The sequence below is a fragment of the Parambassis ranga genome, chromosome 17 (genome assembly GCF_900634625.1).
Source record: "Parambassis ranga chromosome 17, fParRan2.1, whole genome shotgun sequence".
Classification (NCBI taxonomy): Eukaryota; Metazoa; Chordata; class Actinopteri; family Ambassidae; genus Parambassis; species Parambassis ranga.
This window is the reverse complement of record NC_041037.1, coordinates 7,662,090-7,686,527: the sequence shown is the minus strand read 5'-3', so window position 1 is coordinate 7,686,527 and position 24,438 is coordinate 7,662,090. Positions and strand designations below refer to the sequence as shown.

At 42.3% G+C, this 24,438-nt stretch overlaps 2 protein-coding genes across 3 annotated transcripts; one reads left to right on the top strand and one right to left on the bottom strand.

Annotated features, from left to right (window-relative positions):
* The first annotated feature begins 9,947 nt into the window (after nucleotides 1-9,947).
* Nucleotides 9,948-15,821, top strand: LOC114449533 (serine/arginine-rich splicing factor 11-like). Its single transcript, XM_028427278.1, has 12 exons — nucleotides 9,948-10,239; nucleotides 10,689-10,822; nucleotides 12,893-13,008; nucleotides 13,365-13,445; nucleotides 13,561-13,598; nucleotides 13,682-13,815; nucleotides 13,995-14,073; nucleotides 14,164-14,289; nucleotides 14,366-14,455; nucleotides 14,695-14,769; nucleotides 14,883-15,048; nucleotides 15,134-15,821. Exons 1-12 carry the CDS (start codon nucleotides 10,118-10,120, stop codon nucleotides 15,323-15,325), a joined length of 1,353 nt encoding a protein of 450 aa, XP_028283079.1. The 5' UTR covers nucleotides 9,948-10,117; the 3' UTR covers nucleotides 15,326-15,821.
* A 44-nt stretch (nucleotides 15,822-15,865) lies between these two features.
* LOC114449532 (ankyrin repeat domain-containing protein 13C-like) lies at nucleotides 15,866-24,430 on the bottom strand. Of its 2 annotated transcripts, XM_028427276.1 has the most exons (14): nucleotides 24,049-24,430; nucleotides 23,574-23,951; nucleotides 23,426-23,467; nucleotides 22,680-22,784; nucleotides 20,437-20,522; nucleotides 20,144-20,189; nucleotides 19,966-20,032; nucleotides 19,684-19,828; nucleotides 19,456-19,587; nucleotides 18,504-18,665; nucleotides 18,339-18,418; nucleotides 18,102-18,200; nucleotides 17,322-17,422; nucleotides 15,866-17,227 (listed from the first exon to the last, which is right to left on the bottom strand). In XM_028427276.1, exons 2-14 carry the CDS (start codon nucleotides 23,944-23,946, stop codon nucleotides 17,097-17,099), a joined length of 1,569 nt encoding a protein of 522 aa, XP_028283077.1. In that variant the 5' UTR covers nucleotides 23,947-23,951; nucleotides 24,049-24,430; the 3' UTR covers nucleotides 15,866-17,096. The 2 variants fall into 2 exon arrangements, with proteins under 2 accessions (XP_028283077.1, XP_028283076.1); XM_028427275.1 differs by having other exon boundaries at nucleotides 23,574-24,430.
* Between the last annotated feature and the right edge of the window lie 8 nt (nucleotides 24,431-24,438).

The following is a 24,438-nucleotide window of genomic DNA, read 5'->3' as shown; positions in this document are numbered from 1 at the left end:
GTCTTAAAAAGGCAAATTTAGCATAGCAGTGGGCTATTAAAAGCCAGTAAGCAGCGTTTCCATCAGAAGTCATAGTTAAATGTGTGTTCCATACAATAAAAGGATTATATTAGATGATAAAGAGACGGAGACATGGTGTGTGCGTCTGTTGGCCACAAAGTTAAAAAAAGCCATACAGTGGACAGGAGAACAGGTGGTAAGACTTGTCCATTTACAGCAAGGCCTTTGTGATGACTGATCAGTCTCTGTGGAGGTTGCCAGCACATTTGTTGCCTGTCATTACTTTGTGTGTGTCCTGCTATGATGGGAGCGCACACAGAAGCACACAGGGGCTGATGTTTTGCAACAGAAGTATTTGTCTGTGTGTTTACTCAGCTGTTTCACTCATATCTCAATGTATATATCCACTTTTAGGACCTCAGTAGATCCAAAAATGTAACTGTGAAGTTACAATCAAACAGCGACTGGCAGACAAAAACAAGGAGAGCAAAACTCAACGAGTACAACTCATTTTCAAATGTTGTGGCTCATTAGAGACAGAAAGAAATGCTTAACGTCAGTGTCGTTCTGGGTCTAGTTACAATTCCCCATACTGGAAATGAGGGGAAAAAACAGGGAGGTGTTATTGTCAGCAGCACAGCAGCTGCTGTGTTGACGGTAAAGCTTACTGTTAAGGGGTGTAAGGACTGGAGTCATTGAAACCTGTGTTTGTGGGACTATGTTCAGGTCTCTGGAGAAAATACTGAGATTAACAGCTGATTTGAATGTCTCAACACAACACAACATGCCATAGCATTAATAACAGTTTTATTTATATATAGATCTTTTTTTTTTACAAAAATACAAAGACTTTTCCCTATACAAATAAATATTGTAAGAATAAAGATAACATGAATAATATATACAGTCTCTGTGCTTCACAAGAGGCTCAACCTTTGTAAAAGACAACATGAATAACTTATTTTGTACAGATTCATAAGTTAGACAAGATTGCAACCACATGAAAAACCTGCGATGTGACAGGTCGTCAATAATTCCATTGATACATTCATGTTTTTTTGTTTGATTCCATTCGTCTCAGATGGGGGGAAAACAACATAATGCTTTTCACAGGAGACGGCAGAAGAAGTCTGTGTGTGTGTGTGTTTCCATGACTTGGTGCCATTATCTCTCCCTTAAGTTCTCACAGGTTAAGACTTGAGCGCCTCCAGTGCCAAGGCGATGATCCTCGGGACACTGCGGTAGAACGAGTCATTCTCCAGACCTACAAGACTGTAGAACGTCAGTGGTCGTCCTCCTACTACAGCTCTGACCCGCGCCTGGTAAAGCCCTCGTTCATTCTTGGAGCTGAGATCAACTAACACCTAAAAGTTAAAGGAAACCAAGTTAAAATACATACTTAAAAGTCTTACAATGATGTGACTGCATCTATTTCTTGTAAACATTCACCTCTTGGAAGTTCATGCGTAGATTCTTGCTTGGGATGTTTAAGACCCAGCTGTAAGAATCTCTGACTTGTGCGACTTGCTGTGAGGTCTCTCTGACTCCAGGACAAACTACGAGGAAAAACAAAAACATTACCTTTGTGCAATAAGATCAATCCATGAACAAATAAGATTATTTTATTACAAATGCTTAATTAAAAGTTTATAAGAGCAAGGTGTGGAACATACTTTTCCCATTTGTCCCGGGTATCTGCCTCTTGTGCAGAAGGCTCCTGTACTTTCTGTGAAGACTTAGAGTCTTGCCAGTCAGTCGGGGGTCAGTTGTCTCTGTGTGAGCACTCTCAGTGACTGGCTGGACGGCTGTTGTGGGCAGCACTAACAGAGGTAATTCTGAGGGTTTCATCTTTGTTTCATCTCCATCCTCAACAAAAGTAAAATCCTCTAATGTGGTGCTCCACCTTTCACCAGGAAAAGCATTTCTACTGGATGAAATTTCACTTTGTGACGCATCTTCCGACCCATCTTGTGTCCTTAATTTTTCAATTTTATTAATGGCAGCGGTCAGAAGTGACCATGGCTCCTGGGATCCTGACGAGGATGAGGAGGGACTGAGGTGAACTGGTGCGCCAGTGGAAGAAGGAAGAGAAGGTGAATTGTTGGGAGGTTGGAGGTAGGTTGTGTCCAAGTGCAGGATGGGAGGAGCAGCTCTGGAGTCCATTTTGGAGCGAAGAGCTGAGATAACAGATCGATATTTACCCTCCAGCTGTAGTACAGAGAAGTCCTGTGCAAGATGACAATACAGTTGGATATTAGGATTTGGCTAACATAAATCCATCATGTGAAGACACAACACAGATCCAAATGATGACACCCATTAACTCTTATGTACCACTGGTTCAAATTGTTTGATGGCTTTGACCACTTTTCAATAGGATGTGTGAATAAATATTGTAAATAACCATTATTTCCTTCATTCTTTCAGCCACAATCGTCCCATTACATGGCTCTTCAATCATGAAAAATGCAGCCTTTTTATTTTTGTAACACTAATCAATCATATCTACCTTGGAGAAGAGGTTGTCCTCCTGTCTTCTTGGTGTGGAGGAGACGCCAGCATGTTGTTTATCCATATCATCTGCCATGTTTTTCAGGTATGTCTCCCAGTCATCCACTGCAGGGCCGACATCTCTGAACAAGGCAGGGGGAACTGAAGAGGGACTCTGCTCTTCTGCTGGCACCATAGCTCCACCTAGCTGTTCTGCAACGTAATAAAACAACCTTAGTACTACCGACCTCTAAGATTTTAATTTTAATGTAGAATAACATTATCTGTCCGCTCTTTACCTTCAATTAGTGTGAAGCCATGGGTTAGGCTGAGGTCCCTCCTCTCTCTGGTGTGAATGAAGGCTGTGCTGTATATATGCTCCACAAGCTGAGGCAAAGTCTGGGTGAAAAAAGTCAAGTCCACTTTGTCCCTGATGTAGTCCTCAGCTCTCTGGAGCAAGTCCAACAGGGTCTGCAAGAATGAGCGCAGCTCTAGACAGAAAGAGAGCAAAGAAAGGATCAGAATTCTCACATCAAATTTAAAACTTACTGGTTTGTGTTTTACATCCATAAGAGTACTCACGGCATTTTTTGAAACGGGTGAGGCATTTGTCCTCTGCAGCTCGGCTGCAGGCACTGGCTGACTGACCAGGAGGACAGGTCAGGGTATAGAAGCGACACAGAGAGCTAAACTCTGATCTCTGCTCCTCCTCTGTCATCTCTGTTGTCTTTAGGAGCTCCGGACATGTTGGCTCCCGGCTCCCAAACGACTCTAAAAAACCAGAAGACACTGATCAGTATTTCAGTCTGTTGAAAGTCAGTCAGTCGAGCATTTTTAAATTACTTTACTGTGGCCTACAACTCACTTTGTATTTCAGCCTGAATCCAGTCAGAAAAAGCGGACACCCGTGTGTATACTCCGGGTTTGCCTTTTTCTCCACAACCATCTCCCCAGGAAGTGATGCCATGGAGCTGGAAGCGACCGGATATTCGGTCCTGGTAGATCAGGGGACCTCCAGAATCTCCCTAGAGATGGTAGAAAATCGATAACTGAAGTCAGTTCCCACCTGCCTGAAAGATCTGAAACCTTTCAGACACTAGAAACTAATGCTGTTCTGCCCACCTGACAGGAGTCTATGCCTCCAGAGAGATATCCAGCACACAGCATGGTGTTTGTGACCAGTTCTTTTCCAAGGGCACTCTTACAGGTGCTTTGAGGCAGAAGGGGGACTTTGGCCTCCATCACCACATCAGCAGATGGCCCATCTTAGAGAAAAATGCCACAAGATGATGCTAAAGTTCTAATGGCTGATGGATGTGACAAACACGTCAATAACTTCTGCTCACCCTCATAAAGAGACCCCCAGCCTGCCACCAGGCATGGGCTGCCAGTGGGTGGCTCCATGCCAGAGGGGAGGCATACTGGGGTGACATGTTCAGACAGGACCACTGGGGATGTCAGCTCCACCAGCGCTATATCGTTGTTGAAGGTCTTTGGGTTGAACTGCAAAAACACAATAGAGTGTAAGGCATTGATCAGTTAAACAATTTGATGATTTATCCGATGTTGGTGTTGAAATACTGACCTTAGGATGGGGGATGACACGGTTCACTTTGAGAACCTGCTCATCAGGGTCGGTCTTGGTGATGTCAAATTCACCCACTACAGCCGTCCAGTAGCTTTCACTCCGGCTTCTGTTGGAGGTCAAGGACACTGAGAATGAGATGGGGAAGACGAAAAAGACAGACATGCAAATCGCTATAAAGCGCACTTACCCAGCAAAACAATGTGCAGCAGTGACCACCCAGGAGCTGTCCACTAATACCCCCCCACACATCAGACCACCATCCAGCTGCAGGTTGACTAGCCAAGGCCAGCTGCCTGGAGGTGCAGGGGAGCCACCCACAATCCTGGAACGGGGCTGTGTGATGTTTTGCACCCTAGATGATCTCTGACCACACACTGCTGCTGAGACAGAGGGGAGCTGATGGTCACAAAAAGTCATCTAGGTAAACACTAAACATGATCTGTAAGAATGTACATATTCCCTCACCCTGTGCATGTGTCTGTGTAGCAGGTTCCAGATTCTGCATTGTGTTGAGCAGGCTGCACTGGAGGACACGGGCGCTGCAGCTCTCACCCATAATCCTGATGCAGCTCTCGCTGTCCAGTTCACCCGGTGGACAGCGATGCTGATAGTACGCACAGGCCTGACTCAGAGCCCAGCTCCGCTCCGCTTCACCTTGAAACTTCTGGGCTTTACCGATGATATCACAAGTTGGCTCTGATAAGGCACTAGAAGGAGACGCTGTAGGACATGAAGGGAACATCTGGATGACATGAAGATGAAGAAAGCCTTCATAGTATGACTCAAAGATGAACGAGTATGAAAAGGTAGTAAGAGTCTTATTATACTTACAGCAGGACCCTGAGAGCTGACCACAGTTCTGAAACAGGCATGGAACACAGCCCCGGCAGCCTGCTTCAGCCCGGCTTCTCTCCAAAGATGCATGTTCAAGAGTGGACAGTGCACTCGCCATGGCAGCTTCCAGAACAACAGTTCCACGATCAGACAGTGCTGCAGGAGAAGCGCCACATGTTTTAAAGATATACAAATCTGCAAACTACCATTTCATGGCCAGATAAATATTGCAATCAATCTAACATGTACAAACTTTAGAGCAGAAGTGACAGCGGCATATTTTAGGTGTTGTCTCTTAGTAAACATCAAAACGTTTGTAATGACAACATTTTTTTAACTTTATAAAAGTGATGTGGAGGCATGTTTTGGCAAAAGATTACATGGGAGACAGTGATTTGCTGTGGGAACACTATGTGAGCACTAGAATGAACTGGTGCAGCTTTCCGGTATGTGTGTGTGTGAGTAGCCCCCTTTTTTCTCATGCTGCTGTTTGAGCTCATTGGCAGCATTTTAGGCAAGCTAGCTCACGCTCAGCGCGCTGGTAAGGCTTCTACAGACACACTTCAATCAGGCTGCCGACCCTGCAGCCCCCCCTCTGTGTCGCACCACATCACAGGATAGGCCACTAACAACAACAATGCTGATTGAAGACTTAATTAGAAGGCCAGGGCTGAGCGGGTAGAGGCTGGTGGGCAGGGACGGGCCCTAAGGGCACGGGCTGTCAGCCCTGGGGCGGCTGGGACCCAGAATCCCTTGTTCTAAACACTCCAAACACACTGCCATCACCAGCCGCTTGTATGAAGGCTCTGCTGTACTCAGCACTTCAACCAGAGAAGGCCAGAGGTCCCATAACACTGAGCAGGATCTGACATGATTCTCTGAAGTAAATAAAGCCTCTAATGCATTGGATTAAGTTTATGTAGACTAGTACTGAAATGTTTCAGCCTTAATATGTGTTTTGATCTATACTAGTATGTACTATTACTTCTTTTACTGTGGGACATTTGCTCATCTTCAATAAAATCCTATAAATGTACGAATGACTATCCTAGACTGGGTGACAGGCAAAGCTCTAGACAGTACATGTGTCAAGAATCCAATGACATCACACATGTAAATGACACTCAAACAGCTCTACAGGCAGGTGTTTTCCCTGCTCATCTCCTTAAGAGATTTACATTTGAAGCTTTATAGAAGGTATCAATAAAATATAATCATTTGTTGGTTGCTCGGTTCCACCTCTGAGGATTTTAACGAATCTCATTTTTAAATATTAGATAAAAGAAAATCCCAAATACTGTGCCAAGCATTACTTTTTTTTCACATAAACTACCCTGGTTAAATAAAAACAAAACAGTAAAGCTTTAAGTTTGGAGCATGTACCTTTGAGTGCACTCTGTGGCATCCTGTAGACTTCTCTACCTGTCGGTGCTCCCAGTAAGCAGTCCAGCCCCATAAGCAGCAGTGATATCAGCAGTTGCAGCATGGTGTCAGAGCATCAGACCTCCACTCCACAGTGACAAGAAGCAGACCGGCAGGGGACACCCGGGATGACTGAAGAGGATGCAGAGGTGCTTGAAGTGGGGCTCGTCCGTGGTGTTTCCAGGTCCTTATTGTCTGGTGGTTCTATGCGAACACTAACTGTCTCCCTCCTCCTGACTCTCTGGGCTCTCTCCCACACTCTGCTGCAGGGCATCTGTCTGTAAGTTTACTTAGAGGAACAATAGGTGCCTGGAGTTGTCCCTGGTATATATAGAGTCCCCAGGGGAACACCAGTAAGAGGGAGGGAGGATAGGATAGGAAAGAGGGGCGAGGGAGAGGGGAGGGAGATATGCTCCCATGGCCAATACACAAACAGATGAATTCATTAAGACTGTGACAGCAAATCGGGTGCAACTTGCCAAGGCTGGACATTACAAAGAGGTTTGGTTTTATGAAAGGAGACAGAGGGAGGGAGAGAGATCCAGATAGGGAGGAGGGTGGCGGGTGAACAGGGGAAAGCAGAATGATTGGCTGGGCAGCAGTGAAGGGGGTGTTGTTCGAATTAATTAATGTGAGAGGAAGAAAGTAATGCAGATAAGGATAGGTGCTTATGTGACACTGGAGCAGAGGAATGCTGAAATAGACGTCAACAAGCACCCCAACGGGTGAGCCGCAGCAGCGGGAGCAGGAGGTTGAGTGACAGAGTGTGAGAGAGCAGGAGCGAGGGAGAGGGAAGTGTCTGCCATTCTGCATGCGCATCAAAGAGCGTATTGTCCCCGGCGTCCCTCTGAGGATGCCCACATCAAAGCTGTCCCCCGGGCATCACTTGGTTGCCGACTCCATTGATCACTTACAGTCTTTTATTCCCCCCATTAAAATATTGTCCGTTCACATCACTTTTGTCTTTCTCTGCTGAACTCTGCTTTTGTTACATAAAGATACAGTAAAAGACTGCTCAGGAACATGGTGTATTGGTAAGATTAAACATATTAAGTTTGGTTTTGTTTTGCCCTTGTGTAATTCTTCTTTTATAAAAGTGTGATTTCTAGCAATGTAAAGCATAATGGCCACAGCCTACAACCAAATAATGCTATTGAATGATAAGTTTTATGAGGAGGCAAGGTAAACATCTCCTAAATTGTAATAGGGTGATACTCTCCATTAGATTTTCAAAGAAAGTGATCCTTGTATAAAACTGACAAAAACAAAACGTTCTGCACTTTGGGAATGATCACAGTGTAGCTGGACACAGATAGATGTCTGTGCTGACCACTAACCCAAAGTAGGAGTACAAATTGGAGTCAACTCTGAGCCAACTAACTGGCTGAATGATAAGAAAGAGCCGCAGCTGAATCTAGCTGCATTATCAAAGAGAGCCGTCCAGTGCTGCCACAAGCCTGCACTGACAGTGTTCACACACTGACAACAACATGCAGTGTGTGTTGGTGTGTGACTGTGTTTATGTTTTGAGGAAAGTTTGCATTCAGATGGCAGCCAGTCAGTACAGAAAACATACTTTAGATACAGAATGACAAACTCTAGTAACTAAAGGATGTGGTTTCGAAGCTTTCCGACATTCAGCGTTGATGTGTGTATGCTCTGTTGTGTGCCACAGGCCCCTCTATGCACCCGTGCGGCACAATGGCCCAGAGATCAGAGAGCAGGATCAGGCGGAGCGGAGCAGGGAATGGCATGGGACAAACGGGCGGCACTCTTTCATCACTTCATTCCCTTCACCAGTTTGCCTTTGAAGCTCTGTGATTAATTTGCCTTCTGCTCACTCCTACTTCATTGATCCACTAAAACATGGAGCATCTGTCTCCATAACTGGGAGATGTTGCATATATAATCAACCACTTGCAAAACAGATCTAATGTTGTATTTAATGGGAAAAATTACCTATATTACAGACAACATACGAAGCTGACTTCACTGTGGGCACAGCCCTTACAGGATACAGGAGGGAACATTGTATTCTTAGCTGTCCTGGGAGGCAAATATCAGCCCTAATCTTTTATATTTACTGATCTAAGCTAATCATGTATGTGTGAGGCAATTTTACAGCTAAAGAAAAGACTTCTTTGCTCCTAAATACAAGTCAATGTACAGACCTGCTGGCTGGGTTTGGGTTTGCTCAGAAATGGGCCTTTGAGGAAGGTGACCTGTGCTGTGCATGACAACCAACAAACTCAGTCTACTTACTGTTCATTTAATAAGTCTGTGTGGAGTCTGCAGAATGTCATGTGAATGCACAATCATCTGTTGAAGTGGCTTGTCAATGGCCGGTTGCTTTTAGCAAGATACATGAAGAAGAACACACAATGCACGGCACAAACTCACACCACAATGAGAACCTTAACAACAATCGTGTTGAATAACACCCAGGTATTGTGTTCGGTTATGAAACCATTTCTCCTATTGTCTCAGGCAGAAAACAATTGAAATCTAGGTCAGTGGGGTACGCAAGGGAGAAGAGGTTCCCAACATTTCAGCACAGACAGACACTTGAACCCCCTGACAATAGTCAAACAGAAGCAGCTCGTCTGCACAGGCCTGTATGGGGTCATTGTTTAACATGTTGTTAATTAGATCTATTATGACCTCAACAATCACATTAACTGCCATTAAATGAACATTAACCACCAACTGTTCAATAATGAAATATCCTGTCTAGATGGTGTGAGACTGATGACATGGTTGATTAGGTTGATATAGAAACGCTGCTTAGATCATTTTTAACTGATCATAATTAAACAACACAGGCACATGACTCATGTATTGTTTTTGTAAGAAATACCAGTGCTGTTAAATTTAATAAAGATAAGCATGTAGACATTAAAGTTTTTAAAACTACTGTAGCCTATGTATTGGGTACACGAATTGCAGCTCTGCTTGTAATTACAACACTTGACCTCGAGGCTAAGTTTGAGGCGCAAAAACTGTGGCACAGTGTGACTGGACACAATGTCAGCCGTCCTTATGTCTTTCAGCCCTTAGATGTTTGTGACACTTCCCAGCATCTGCTTGTGCTATATCTCACTGAAGGGAGGGAAGCCATCCTAAGATGAGCCTCTCACTGTGAAGTGCTCGAGGCTACTTTTATACCACAAGCAACCATAAAATGCATTAAAATCTGCAAAGAATTCAGAAAACAAACTTTAGAGTTTAATAACAGAGTTCGTGCAGATTGATTGTCGGCTTGTACCTTTGGCAAAATTTAAATTTTTAGAAAAATAGACTAGCTCACTAACAAGCTGCAGCTGATTTGAAAAGACTGACATCTAGTGGCACAGTACTGAAAGTTCAATTAAATTGCCGATGCCCTGGTTCCTACATGGCAGGCCTCCAATAATTTATTGTGATTGATAAACATGAGAAAGAATAGTGCGCTCATAAAATACTCCGAAATTTCCGCTTTAGCTCTGTGCGCGTTCCAGAGACAGGGGATGCATTTCTCGGCAGGCACGCAAAACTCGGCATAACACCTGCACCACTGAAAGATGAGAAAGACTGGTGGTGAGTAGATACATGCGCATGCGCACTTCATGCTACAGGGATCCAATATGGCGGCGAAATGAATGTCTGTTGTAGTCGCTAGCTAACATCTACTCAGCTAAATACTCGTCTACAAACATTTTATAACCGTTTGGTATCGTCGCCTGTAAAAATTAAGTGAGTCTGTTTGTCGGTAGTGTTTTTGTATAAACAGTCTTAGTCAAAAAAATGAGTTACACGACGAGGGTTGTCCAGGTGACGAATGTGTCGCCGAGCACAACGTCGGAGCAAATGAGGACACTGTTCGGTTTTCTGGGAACCATCGAAGAACTGAAATTATTTCCACCAGAGTAAGTGAACACATATTTGGCCAATTACTAAGTAAATGTTGATGATAATTTAGTCGACTGATTAGCTGTAAAGTTTACAGGCCATTTTTTGTAAAACGGATACGTGGGCCAATGCTAATCAGGCTAACTGCTAACTTAAGCTAATGCAAAGATGCTAACTGTTTGCGACTTTTCTGCTAACAACAGATTGCCATATCATATCTGCTAATGCTGTTTTGAGTTTTTTAGGTTTATCTTGTTGAATTTACCTTACTGATTTGATATGTGTAGTATTAATATCACGTATAATCCTGAACTGATAAACAAATGTTATGTGCCTCATTCAGATCCGTGGACATGAAAAGCATTAGATAACATCAGCCTTTCAAAAAAAGATGCACTGTTCAGATGAATGTGTTGCAGTTTTGTGTCTTTTTATGACATTTTTTTTGCTCCTTCCCTTGCTGTAGTGATTCTCCAATGCCAGTGACATCACGGGTGTGCTTTGTGAAGTTCCAGGAGCCTGAGTCTGTGGGAGTCTCTCAACATCTGACTAACACCGTGTTTGTGGACAGGGCATTGATCGTGGTCCCTTTTGCTGAAGGTTGGTCTCACCATTATTCCCACATATGAGTGCTCTTTGTTGACTGGATGGCATGATGGTGCAAACAAGTAAAAGGGATTTTATGTCCCGTTTGTGAATTGTACTACTCAACCATGTACATAAACTTTCTAAGACTATTGAATGAAACTTGTAATGCTTTCACCTCTTGTTGCCTGTACGAAGTGTTTAAAGCAGGCTTCTACTGATAGATTTTTTTACCTACATTGTACAACAGCTTAACACTTTGTAAGCCTAATAGCCTGATTGATATCAGGCTATGGTTTCTGCCTATAACAATAGTTTGCTCTGCATTTATAAAGTGCATTATATCAAAATCTGCTTTACACACGAGGATCGTTCCCCAGCTGTGGGCCCTGCAGACGGCTCAAAGTTCACAAATGAAGTAGTAAAAACAACACTTAACCATATGCATTTAATTTTCTCCCCCATATTGGACTATTCTCTGTTAAACTTCTCTCTGTTATTTGTGTGTGTGTGTGCGTGTGTGTGTGATTTTTGTAGTGAAGAAGGCAAAAGCAGCCCCCTCGTTGATGGCTGAAAGTGGTCCTCTGCCTGCCAACAGGGGATAGTAGACATTTGCAAAGGCCAGCAAGCATTCAAGCCCCACCCCTCTCTTTTTGTGTCCTCTTTCTCTGCCTTTGTATCTCTCTTTCCTTTTTGTTTAATTTGTCTTTCCTAAGAGGTATAGAGTATAAGATTAGACAACTAGAACATAAACTGACTGCTTTTTTCTGCACTGCAAAGGCTGCTCGTGTTTTTTTTCAGCCAAAATATTAGATGCCACTGTTGTGGCACTGTTTATTTGACTCACCATCCCAGGCACCATCCTAATGTTGCAGAGGCTCACTAGCATACAAAACATTTATGATGTAATAGTGACCCGAAGGTGTTGGTGCTGGCAAATTGGATCCAATTTACTATAGAAAAGCCACAATAGGAAAGTTTTTTATAAAAAAAAACATTGATTTTGGTGTTGGCCTGTTCTTGGGATTTGGTGACAACGTGTGTCGGCCCCTGCTAGGCACTTATGTACACTTTGAAAATGTACTTATTCTCTTAGTATAATGAGCTAAGGTTGGCCTTCACAAATCATAGTATCACACATCCATCACATAATAAATGATCCAAGATCCGACATAACACAATGTTGGTACACTACTCTCTTTAACAGTGGTCTTCTTTTGTCGTTGTGTTTTACAGTTCTTTTTCCTGGCTCAGTCAGTCCTGTATACCAGGCCCTGCTGAAAATACCATCCAACCGTTTTGTCTCCTGCAGCAATTTCTCTCTCCAGTGTGCTCTTGTATTTAAATGTTGTCACTGTTGTGTGTCCATATTTAGGTCATGTCTTTTTTGTGTGAGATGATTCTCAGGTGCTTGATAATATGCATCCATTTACAAAATGCAAATGGAGGTATAATGCATTTTTAATTGGACTGTGGTAGCATAAATCAAACAGTCATGTGTAGGTTTGATTATTTGATGCAGTGGCAGGTAAGGATACTAAGACAGTGTTGTACAGCAGGCACACTACCTTACCGTGAATTTTGTTTTTGCCATTAAGCATATAAACCACTTAATGTGTTTTGGTAAGTAGACACTGAGCTTGTATAGTGTTCTTGGCAAATCCCTAAAATTCTCTCTGTTGTGTGTATCTCGATTTTTCTCTGTGTGCTTTTAGTAGCGAAGCCGCCAACGTGAGTCGCTTGTTTCAGTAAACGTCTAAATGAAAATTGAGGGCACACCCAACTGGAGAAGCCGCTGTGCTTGCTAACGTTTGGTTCATGACTTAAAAAACACATTCAGGTGATATATTCTTGGCAGTGTTCATTGGAGTAGTGTGATTTATTCCAGCAATAGTTATGTCACTGCAATGATTATTTAGAATTAAGGGAACTCTTCACAGATGTTTAAGGTATCCATTTTGTTGAACCTAATTTGAAGAAATGCAGTGTGAAGACTTCTTTTGTCTTTTCCAAAATGTGTTCTCTGTTGTTGATGTGTGTGACAGTGTTGTTCTCTCCTAATGCCTGTTTTGTATTTTCCTGTAGGATCTATTCCAGATGAGGCTAAAGCTTTGTCACTGTTGGCGCCAGCAAATGCTGTTGCAGGAATTCTGCCAGGAGGAGGCCTTCTTCCAACGCCCAGTCCCATCCCTAATCCAGCTGTAAGACATCACTCTCACTGTGACTGTTTAGCACCTATTCTTTATTCTGGCAATCGATTCATCACGCAGTAGGCTGTGTTCTGTGCTAGTTCTAGTTCTTTGGGCAAATTACTAATTAATAATAATAATTATTATTATTGAACATTATTGAAAAAATGATCACATGCCTTTAGTTTTACCCACACAGTGCAGATGATTTCAGTTTATGTTCTTTATCAGTGATGTGTTCTGTGTTGCCAGGTGTGTGTAGCCACAGCTAGAGTTAATAACACCACAGAATAATTACATGGGCACCTGTAACCTGTTGGTATATGGATAATTCAAGAAAGTCTGACCTGACTCATTTGTGCCCTTAGCTTGGAGCAAACCCCTTCGGTGGTCCAAACATTGATGCGATGGCAGCATTTGGATTCCCAGGAGCTAATATGACTCCTCAGGTGAGAGGATATCTGAGCAGCCTTAATTGTTTTTTTTTAGAATTGTACAAATAACTTTTTACTAGGTTGAATATGCAGTATATATGATCATGTCCCTTCCACTTTCTCCTTACAGGCTGCTGATCAGCTGTTAAAGTTCATGACAGATCCAAAGTAAGTGCCTGCCTCAGTGCAGCTTTGAAACTAAGAGGAAGTTTGTAGTAATGATGAGTCAACTAACTCATTTCTTCATTTAGACTGAACCCATTGGCTGCTGGCCTAGGCCTGAATCCTGGTCTGAAGGCTGATGCATCAAATAAAGAGATAGAAGAAGCCATGAAGAGAGTCCGAGAGGCCCAATCACTCATTTCAGCTGCCATTGAACCTGGACGTGAGTGCACAAAAGTGTAAAGGCACTTTAATGCAAGAATGTTGACTTGGCTGTTTTAAATGTGTGGTTTCTCTGGATATTAGTGTTGTAAAAGGCATAATTAAGGTTGATTGACTTCCTCATTTAAGAAAAGTCCTATGTTAATATACTTATCTTATTAAGTTTTGCTATCCCCCCAGATAAAGACAGCAAGAAGAAGCACTCTCGGTCCCGCTCTAGGTCCAGAAGGAGAAGGTCCAGATCCCGATCAAAACACAGGTGACCACTCGTTTATTAACTTATCAACTTAGATGAAGAGAGAATATTTTTAAATGTTAAGCAATAAATTCAAAGCTTCTGGTTATCTAGTCGCAGACGAACCAGGAGCAGATCACGGCGCAGATCAAGATCAAGAAGCCGGAAACGATCCAAAAGCCCACGGAGGAGACGCACACACTCCATAGACAGAAGCAGGCGGTCTCGAAGTAGATCCAGGTGGGACTTAAAGTTTGACTTCGTGCATGATTTTGAGGTGTACTGCTAGAGTACTAAGACTCTCATTTATCTACAGAGACAGAAAGAAAGATGACTCTGGGAGAAGACGATCCAAAACACCGCCCAAAAGCTACAGCACAGCCAGGAGGTCACGCAGTATAAGCCGGTGAGTACAGCCCAGGTTTACAAGTGGATGGTATTTGAAATGACCACAGCTGGCCAGAAGTCTGTCAGTATGACAAGGTTAACAATCCTAAACTGTGATGAATTTTTTAGTTTAGTGTTTACTGCCTGGAAACCCACAAGAAGAATAATATGGCTCCTTCCAGCTGTTATACACTTGTAGTGTTTTTTAAACCCTGCAAACAGAATCATTTTAATGTCTGTTTTTTTATATATACACAGGAGACGCAGAAGTCGCAGCCGTTCCCCTAAGAAGTCTCCGAAAAAGAGAAGCTCTCGATCTCCATCTCCTCGACGGTTAGTGTGACGATGTAGTTCTTCACCCTCACAAATTTGTTGAGTTGAAAATGCCTTGAGCCAGCATTTAAAAAAAAAAAAAAACAAAAAAAAAACCTTTTTACTCAATGCAGACACAAGAAAGAAAAGAAAAAGGATAAGGAAAGGGAACGCAGGAGTGATAAAGAGCGTGGCCACGATGTACTAGAACGCTCCGGCAGCAAGAAAAAGAAAAGTAAAGACAAGGAGCGGGAGCGGGAGCGGGAGAGGAAATCAGATGGAGAGAAGGGAGACACTAAGGTTGGTCTTTATTCTTAGACATCCAGATCATTCTGATGTTAAACAGAGTGGCAGAATTTCCACATCCTTTGGTTTCTGTTCACAGATCACCAGGGATTATGATGAAGAAGAACAAGGCTATGACAGTGAGAAGGAGAGGGAGGACAGAAAGGATTCAGAAGACTCTGCTCTGTCTCCTCGGTCGGTAGAAGGTAACGGCACTGCACGGCTTGTGAAGCAGGCCAAAGTTAATGGTTCTGATGATCGCCATGAAGAGGACATGGATGTCAGTGACTGAGCTCTCTGTCCTGCTGTGTCCCACATGATCCCTCCATTCAGATTGTGAACATGCTACGACTTATTTCCCTTTTGGGGCACATTTAAAAATTGAAATGGTAGATATGTGTCGGTTTCTCAAAAGAACAGTCTACCCTTTTGCTAATGTTTATTAGAATCAAACAAGAATCGTTTCCCAGTGACCTCTGTCTGGCTTTGTTGCGTTACTCAAATGGTTTTTCTGCTACAGCTGTAACTGTTCCGTAGTAGACCTGCTTTGCTTATCTTGAGCTTATGGTATCGGATTTGTCACTTCACATATTGTATCTTTTTTGTGTTGTGGTGTGATGCTCAGGCCTCTTTCCTTAGATACATTTTTTTCTTGTTATCTGAAAGTGTTTTATCCAGGATTTCTTTTATATAATGAAGCCTATATGGTGCGGTAAGAATTGAAAATGTCTTTGTCAGGTGGAGTTCATGTGAATAAAACCCACCTATCACATTGACAAATATGCTCACTCGTCTGTGGAAGCCTCTGTCTTTTTATTATGCTTGCACAAAGTTGAGTGAAAGGTGATGCTGGTGCTTTATTTAAAGGGATGTGGTTGCAGTACATAACAGCTGAAGCCAGAGACAACTGAATGGATCGGATTATTTCTTGGGACACCAAACGATATCAGCTTCACAGCTTACTTTTTCCTCTTCTTGAATTCACGTATAGAAGAAAAAAATAATGCAGACTACCATCACAGAGAGGATTTATAAGCACTAAGGTGTTTCAACATGTTAGTGTTATCTGTGTTCGTCCTTAATCTAAACAACAGTGAGCCTGCACAAAATAAAACGAACTTAAAAAATGCATGTGATCCAGGAGGCCACCGCAGCCACAGCATGCCTTAAATATACTTCATATCAGTGCAGTATTAAACCAAGAAAAGTTTACCTGAAATCCCATCTGGGTTCTCCCACACAAACATACATATGACAATCCTCGGTACAGTACAGTAACTCACTCACACTGAGCACAGAGTTCATACTATCACAACAAACATGGAGACAGCCGAGAGGTAACATGAGCTAACCTGAAAATACAGGAGACCATCCTGTACAAGGGAAAAGGCTTGAATATTGAACTGTTAAGAAGAGAATGTGTATTTTATGCTAAACCTTATCCCAGCTGGTTAAAAACATTCTTAAGTACTGGAAATGTATTGCTACACAGTGTAACTCATTTGAGTTTATATATATTTATATAATATATAAATGAATATTAAGCTCAGTCTGAGGATATAGCTATATTGTTGTGAATTACAGATGAATTATTTACAGGTGTCAGTGCAGTTTCAAGAATGAGATTTTTAGTTATCAGGAGTCCTTGAACATTAGGAGATAAATATTAAAATAATGAGGAGGAAGAGTCCCGGCTGCATTGTCCGATGGTTTTCACAGTAGCAGCACAGAGCAGCAAATTTGACCGTTCAGTTGGAGAACAGCGAGTACAACGAAAGCTATCACTCATTTCACAAAAAAACGACTGCTGGTACGCATCTATATGTGAGATGGCGCTCTGTAACATCTGTTTGCATGGATCTGCTTTGGATCCATCTGCAAAATGAACAATAACTTAACTATTACGTCCCACCCACCCAACCAAAATAAAAACTCCTCCACTACTTCTCTTCTTTTTAGTGGATAATATATACAGAATTAAACCATGCGTGTTTCCTCTGTTTTGCTTCCACCCACCTAAACTAGCGGGGCTATTTTCTGTTTGCATCAGGTGAGTTTACAGGTCAGAGATCCGGAAAGCGGCTGGGATCTTCTTTGTATTCTGCAGGGATGAAGAAAATAGATTCTTCAAAATCATCGTAGCGGAATTCCTGAAAGGTGACAGTCGCTGTGATGGTGGGGAAGACGGGGATGTCTGCGGGGAAGGAAACATAACAACAAAACATGTTAACTTTCTGATCGAGCTCGCCCACTCACAGCAACTCAGTGGTAGGTTGAAGCACACATACCGAGCTTGACTGGGAACCCAGGTGGAAGTTTCATCTGAACAAACTCTCGCAGTTTGTTGAAGTGCTTGAATGGGGCTATGACCTCCAGCACGTTTAGTAGCCTAGAGGCAGAGAAAAGAGTCAGGTTTTCTTTGACGCTTCCTGTCAGCTACAGACAACCTTATAAAAACAGTCTCAAAGAGGAGATTAACTGCTAATTCTTCAGCTCCTACCTGTGATATTGAACAGGACTATATGTAAACAAAAGTACTTCTGGTAATTATGGCAGTAAAATTTCTAAACTAAATGTACAGTTCAGCATATCGGAAGCAGAAAATCCAAAGGGGAGAAAAAATACATGAAAACCTTATTAGCATAAAGCAGAAAAAGTCCACTGAAGCTGAAGCTTAAACTGTCCTAATTCATCAGTTAATCCTATATTCAAGTCAACATTTGTGCTAAATTTAGAACAAATCCATGTGACCACAGCTTTTACTAAGTAATGTTTTTTTCTTCTAACAACCATACAGCAGCTGACACAGTGGCCTAGCTGGAAAAAATAATGCTGTTAACGCTGTCATCACATGGTAGAGAAGTTGATATTGCTTGCTTGTCCTCTAATCAGCAACTCACCCTACACATCCACAGCAGCCCTTTTGCCTACCTGGCCCAATTATCTGAATTATTTTATCTCCACACTACCCTTTGCTAAATTCCCATGTGTATCTGCGCATATTCACCCAGGATCAATTTGCACAGAGAGCTTTGTAAATAGATCTAAGGAGTAAGGGATGTACTTACGACTCGATGCCTAGAGGGAAATCCTGGCTCATGGCTACAGTAGCTTTGAAGTTCTTCTTGCTCTCTTTACATACGAGCTCTCTGCCGAGATGAGGTGGCCTGCAGGTGGAAAGAGACAGATATAAATACGCAAAGGCATTATCTCATACTCAGCAGTTACAGATTTTTTTGCTGCCTTGAATTAATTGGCAATTACGGCAAGAGCTGATGAAATCCAAGAAAATATGAGGTGCTTACTTTCCGTGCTCTGCAGTTATGTACTCTTCCCAGGAAATGGTGTTGGGAGCTGGAGCTGTGAGGGACTGCCGCCTCACAGGCTGGGGACAGGAAAAAATATCAGTCAGTGGCACACTCACATTTAATGCTGGTAAAAGGTGCCAAAATTCTTTCCTTCTGTCTCACCTCAAAGTTCTGTTCACTGATGCTGCCACCTTTACTCAGGCTCTCCATGATGGCTTTGTTCCTCAGGATGTCTTCTTCACTCAGGTGTTCCCGCCGTTTTCTCGACTCTAACACCAGACCATTCACTGCATAGAAGTCAGCCAGGAAGTTTCCCACCCTCTCCTATAGAAAAAGCAAGCAGATGATGGTAGTTTATCTCAACATGGAGTGGAACAGTACTTCACAGCAGGCTAAAACTTTCCTTTAATTCTTCACTAATTCTCATTAGCAGTTACATACGCAGATTCTCAATGCGACAAAACGAACAGGAAAAACAAAGGGGGTCAGGATGCTTCCAACAGGCAATGACAATTACCCAAAGGGGGGTTAAGACAATTTTCAAAAAATTCTAAGTAAACAATCTGGTTAATGGCTAGAACCCATTCACATTCTTTGCTATGGAAGCAGAGCACAGCACACCTACACCTGTTGAGTGTCTGTCAAAGGAATTCTCAACAGGTTCTGTAGGGGTATTACAGGGTATTTGCTGACTTCTAAAAATGTGTCTCAAAAATCAGGGGCTGCACCCTTTGGAGGCAAACTGTGTCACATTGGTACAACAAGGCTGTCCCATTTCAAAGGCTTTACTTTCACTGTGTGTAGGTGATGGCTGGATTTTTTTCATACAGCAAACTCCAGGTGTGGCCTTATACATTCATCTCTTGTGACATGTGAATGCAGTGAAACATCAGGCACAACAACGAAGATCTGGAAGCATTTGATGCAGTTTTAGGACTCTGATGTTATGTATATCAGGTCATGGGCACAGCTAACAAGGACACAGTTTTTTATTGTGTGAGCCTGTACGGAATGTGTGTACCTAACTTCTTGTTGCTCTAGGTGCATTTCTGAACCCATGAGGACCAGACACCTTTATATGTCCTATAAATAAATGGCTTCAAAATCTGCTTACTGTTTTATCTTCCCTGAAGAGCCAGCCAATCTGACTACGAGAAAAAGTAATGGACTTGGTAGACAGCGTTGCAGAGTACACGTCGCTGCTCATCAGAATATCCACCTCTTCCTCAGTCTCCATCTCGGACTCCTTTAGGGTGAAATAATTAGAGTTACAGTCGGTCTTGCTACTTTTTTTGTTGTCATCAACATGCAGTGTAAAAAACTGCCTGCACTGGTCACTCACCTCGTGGTGTATTCTTTGGTACACTTTTGCTTCGTTGTCCAGAACCACAAGGGACTGAGAGGGTGGAGCGTCTCCGTTGAATATGAAGCTCAGATCTCCGCGCTGACATTTCATATCATTGAAGTCTATGAGAGTAGTGTCAAGTCTAAATAAAGAGAGAGAAGAGTGTGGGGGGTGTGTGAAAAAAGGTTTCATCCTAATTTTTTAGATCTCTTAAGAGAACTTGACCTGAATTTCAACTACTTGGTGCATCTTAAACTAGAAGAATAAGGAATGTCATACCTGATGTTGATGCCTTGTTTGTAAATTTTACAGGCATCAGATGGCAGCATACGGGACAACAAGGGCACTGCAATGCACAAAAGTTGAATAAATACTGGTATATATTTTGCAGGGACAAAAGAAGAAGACACAGATTTATCTTAAATCAAACAACGTTTGTGTGAAAACATAAACTTACCCCAGCTCTGAAAATCCCAATGCAGCTCCAGATAAAAGTCACCAAGCTGCACAGAAACACAATGATATCTGAATACAACGTTTCCACACACACACAGCACAGTGAACTTGCATTTTAGCGGTTAAAATGCATCCTCAAGGACAGGCAGTAGTCATTTATGTAAATAAATGCCTGCAGAGATATTCAAAATACAACGGACTGAACGTTTAATGATGCAGGATGACTGCAGTGGCAAACTTGAGTTTGGTGTGGCAGTGACGTCTGTAGGAAGTGAAGCCAGCTGCGTTCCTCACCTCCCTGAGGGCTTTCAGTAATTTTGGCCTCTTATCCTCCACGCTCTCCCTCGACTGCTGCTTTAACTTCCGCAATATTGCTGTGACTGACGGGAAAAGAAAACAGGAATAAATCAACTCTGCATTGCACATTAGCACAGGAAAGATGCTGAGCACATCCACAGTTTTAAAGGCAAGTCATCCAATACCTTAGCACTCATAATACACCAACACAGTTCTTTTGATAGGAATATGTGGACGTTTCAGCATGTTTCTAAGTAGATAATTCACAAGAAATTGCAGGACTAAAATGTCATTCACATCATCATGGAACTCACACTTATACCATTTTGTAACAAAGAGTAAATGCCTCAAAACAAAGGAGCAAAGGATACATTGTGTGATGTTTTATTTGATCATCAACAAAGGCTGTTGGCAGCCATGCGCTAAATGAGAAATGATGAATAATGAAGAAGTCTGGGCTGGAAAACCTATTTTGCTAGTAGCAGATCATAGCAGCTAAATAGCCATCACCAGTTAAATCCTGAGACACATAACATGCTAAAATATACAAAAGTCAAATCATGCCAGTATTAGTTTGGAATGTGCTTGATGCATGCAACTGTTCAAAAGGCAGTGTTAACTCTAACAGTTGTATTTATCAAACTTGCCAATTATAAACGCATCTGATACACAGCTAATACTGTGATTGGTGTTAAAAATATACATGCACAGAATATTAGCTACTCTGCTTCAACTACGTAATTCAAGGTAACATATTTCAAAATGCACCAGTGGAGGTTATCCACTGATTCTCTAACTGGCCTGTCAAGTGCACATCCCTTTCAAAACTGACCAGCAACTGCTTAATAAAAATCAGATACTCCACAGCAAATCAGAATATCTCACTCAGATATAAGCCGATTATCTCAGCTAGGGCAAAAGCTGGACTGAAAACGGACGTGACCGAGGAGAGAAGTGCTGATGAGGCACTCACTGCACTTGGGCAGCTCGTCATTGCATACGCAGACCTCGAGGGAGCGAGCTGCTGACACAGTGTGCACATGTGTAAAAGTGGTAGGTGATGAGTGATGACGAGATTGCAGTGTCTCATGAAAAGCTGTAAAACATGCACTTGGTATTGAGCAAACATGACTTGCATGACGTGCTCTTGCTAAGTGATCCCAGATGCTTGTTATCCAACCAAAGATCTGAATCTAAATACTTTGTGTCACTGGAGTATGGCTTTCCTTGCATGTCCTTGCTGATGGCGTGAATGTACCCCCCCCCCCCCCCCCTTGCACCTCTGCCACCCCCTTCACCCTTGTGAATTTTGTGACCTTCACAAAGCAAAGCTCCTGGTCCCAGTCCCAAGCCAGCCTGCCACAGCAGACACAGAGAGCCGAGATGCATACTAACAAGGTTGAGGGTCATTTCTCAAACCACAAAGCCTTAAACCTCCCTCGTAGGCTGTGCAAGAAAAGTATGCTGATACAGCACAGCTATAAAAGCTGATAATACATATTTAGTATTCCTTTTGCTAGACACTTCATGTTTTTCTTTTTTTCAGTGAACCGTACTCAATTGACTCCAAACTTAAAACAAGGGCATGGCAGTAAATTCATCCCCAAAGCATTAGCTGCCACTTTTCATGTCATTTGACTCATGTGTCTGGATGTCTGATATAAAAGGAGTGGCATCATTAAGCGGGGCAGTGACCAGGCTGTAAGCTTACAGCTTCCTAACACTAAGCCATCCCTCAGGCTGCGTTCCAGCCCATCTGGATGACGAGTGCTCAGAGTAAATCCTCACCTTCAGCTTTTTTAGCTGGGCCAACAAGCCTGCACGCATCTAAAAAGTGTAATAGGTCCATCCAGTACTAACATCTCCAACAATACTCGGACCCTTTGCAATAATTTGGAAAAAAAACATATCAAAATACAACAGGGATGTACTGTGTGCAGCACTGAAAACAACATGTGAAGAGCAATAAATCAAATATGACCCTTCATGAACAAACCACAACCTTCGAACTGACATTTAGCAATAGTTGTATACAGATAGTTGAACAGAACACCATTTCAGAATGATTTACTTATATAGTGACTACACCCATTATAAATCTCTAAAACCATCAGACAGGCAACACTCAGCCTGAACGTTCAAATACCGAGGGTGTACGGTTACAGGCATGTCACTGAGGTCACCATAAACACACCCAAATATGTGGCTGCATACAGCTATTCTGAGAAGACATAACTTACTCATCTGCCTGTCACCGTAGCTGATGGCCTCTGCCAAAGGACTCCATCCCTGTGCGTTCTTTATCTTTACAGGTGCATTATGGGCCAGCAGAAGGAGAGCACACTCTGAAAGAAAAAAGAAACACACACAAATGTGACTAAGTCTACACCTTTATTTATTCTGTCACCAGTTTTCATTTTGTTGTTTTAGGCAATCTATAATTACAAATGAAGAGTGTTGAAGTTTTATTATTATGTTTGTATCACAGCTTCAATAACCAAAAATGTCGACCTATTAACAGACTACTGTACTTAATGTTCTGAAAAACATAACAGTCATGCTGTGCAGTTTCTATACTTAATCAGTTTATTATTATGGCGATCATTTAGCAACAATCATAAACCTCTCAAACAATTTCCTCCTCTGTTGCTCTTCCTTCCTCATTTCACCATTTTCCTTCACATTAAAAGAACTGAGGTCTTTCTTTAATATGCTATAGCAACTCTAAAACACAATGGTCGTGTCCATTCTAGAATGAAAAAAAATGACAAAACTGTCCAAAGGGACCTTTAATGAGGACACAAAATATTGCTTTAATAAACCTCCATTATGACAGATGCAAGGCCACAGAGCAACAGATTTAGTCTCAGATACTAACAGATTACCGTCACAGGGGCTTTTTATCCATTTTGGTTAATGCTGTGTATGTATGACACTAGGCTGTTAAGATTAAAAAAAAATACATTATAGCACTGTTCAGCTTTACCTTTGTGACCCAGCATTACAGCCAAGTGAAGAGGTGTGTTTCCTGGAGGGAGAGAAAAAACAAAATTATAAATTTAATTTACCAAATGCAATCAAAAACATTGGTGATGTCAATTGATTATTTGAAAACACAAGGTTAAAAGTGTTACCATGCACATCTTTCTGAGAGATGCTATGGGTCCTGATGAGAGAGGAAAGCCGACGCACATCTCCTTTGAAGACGCATTCATGAACTGGGAACTCCAAGTTCTCACTCGTCAGAATGATCGGGTTCTTGTTATTATCATTGACAATCGTGCCAATAGATGAATTTCCGTTGATGTTGTTTGCATTGAGCTGCTGTTGCTGCTGCAGTGCCGAGGTCTTGGCTGATTTTTGAAAAGCCTTGTTGGACTTGAAATGGTTGCTGGTGCCGTTAGGAATAGTCCCGTTGGAGGTCTCATCGGATGTGTCCATTATTTCGTCATTTTTGTTTGGTTTGTTGTGGTCTTTTCGCATGGTGCGTATCTTCTCGCCTGTCATGATGGCTATCGTACGAAAACAAGCGAATTAATTAGTGGACGAGAGGATGATAAAAAAGGCAGTAAGCATTAGAAAAACAAGCAAATATGATTTTAGTTGAACCTTTTAGAAACGTAACAACGATGCGTTCTCGTGGTCGGTTGTTTACGGTCAGTCAGATAACGCTACACCTGCTTCCCGGCTCCCAGCAAACGTTAGCTAGCTAGCCCACAATAAAAAATGAATATGGTGGGTGCGGCGATGAAAACAGAAATTAATGCCAAAACATAACAGAATACACACGCACTAAATGAACACACAGCTAAGAATAAAAACGAACGGTTAACGACTACATCGTTGTGTCTTCTGCCCCCTCTTGTGTAGACGTTTAAAATGTTATCGATTCAGTCTGCTTTGCGGCAAAAATCAGGCGGACGGGGTGGTACAATAAGCCAGCTGAGCTAACATCTCTGTTAGCGCTGCTAGCATGTCCACCGTAAGTCTCGCGAGATT

Coding starts and splice junctions, on each gene's coding strand:
- LOC114449533 (XM_028427278.1), top strand. CDS start 10,118: ATGAGTTACACGACGAGGGTTGTCCAGGTGACGAATGTGTCGCCGAGC. Junction 14,456..14,694: donor AGGTCACGCAGTATAAGCCG/GTGAGTACAGCC, acceptor ATATATACACAG/GAGACGCAGAAGTCGCAGCC. Junction 15,049..15,133: donor GAGAGAAGGGAGACACTAAG/GTTGGTCTTTAT, acceptor TTCTGTTCACAG/ATCACCAGGGATTATGATGA.
- LOC114449532 (XM_028427275.1), bottom strand. CDS start 23,946: ATGACAGGCGAGAAGATACGCACCATGCGAAAAGACCACAACAAACCA. Junction 20,190..20,436: donor TACTGAAAGCCCTCAGGGAG/GTGAGGAACGCA, acceptor GTTTCTGTGCAG/CTTGGTGACTTTTATCTGGA. Junction 18,419..18,503: donor TCAGTGAACAGAACTTTGAG/GTGAGACAGAAG, acceptor TCCTGTCCCCAG/CCTGTGAGGCGGCAGTCCCT.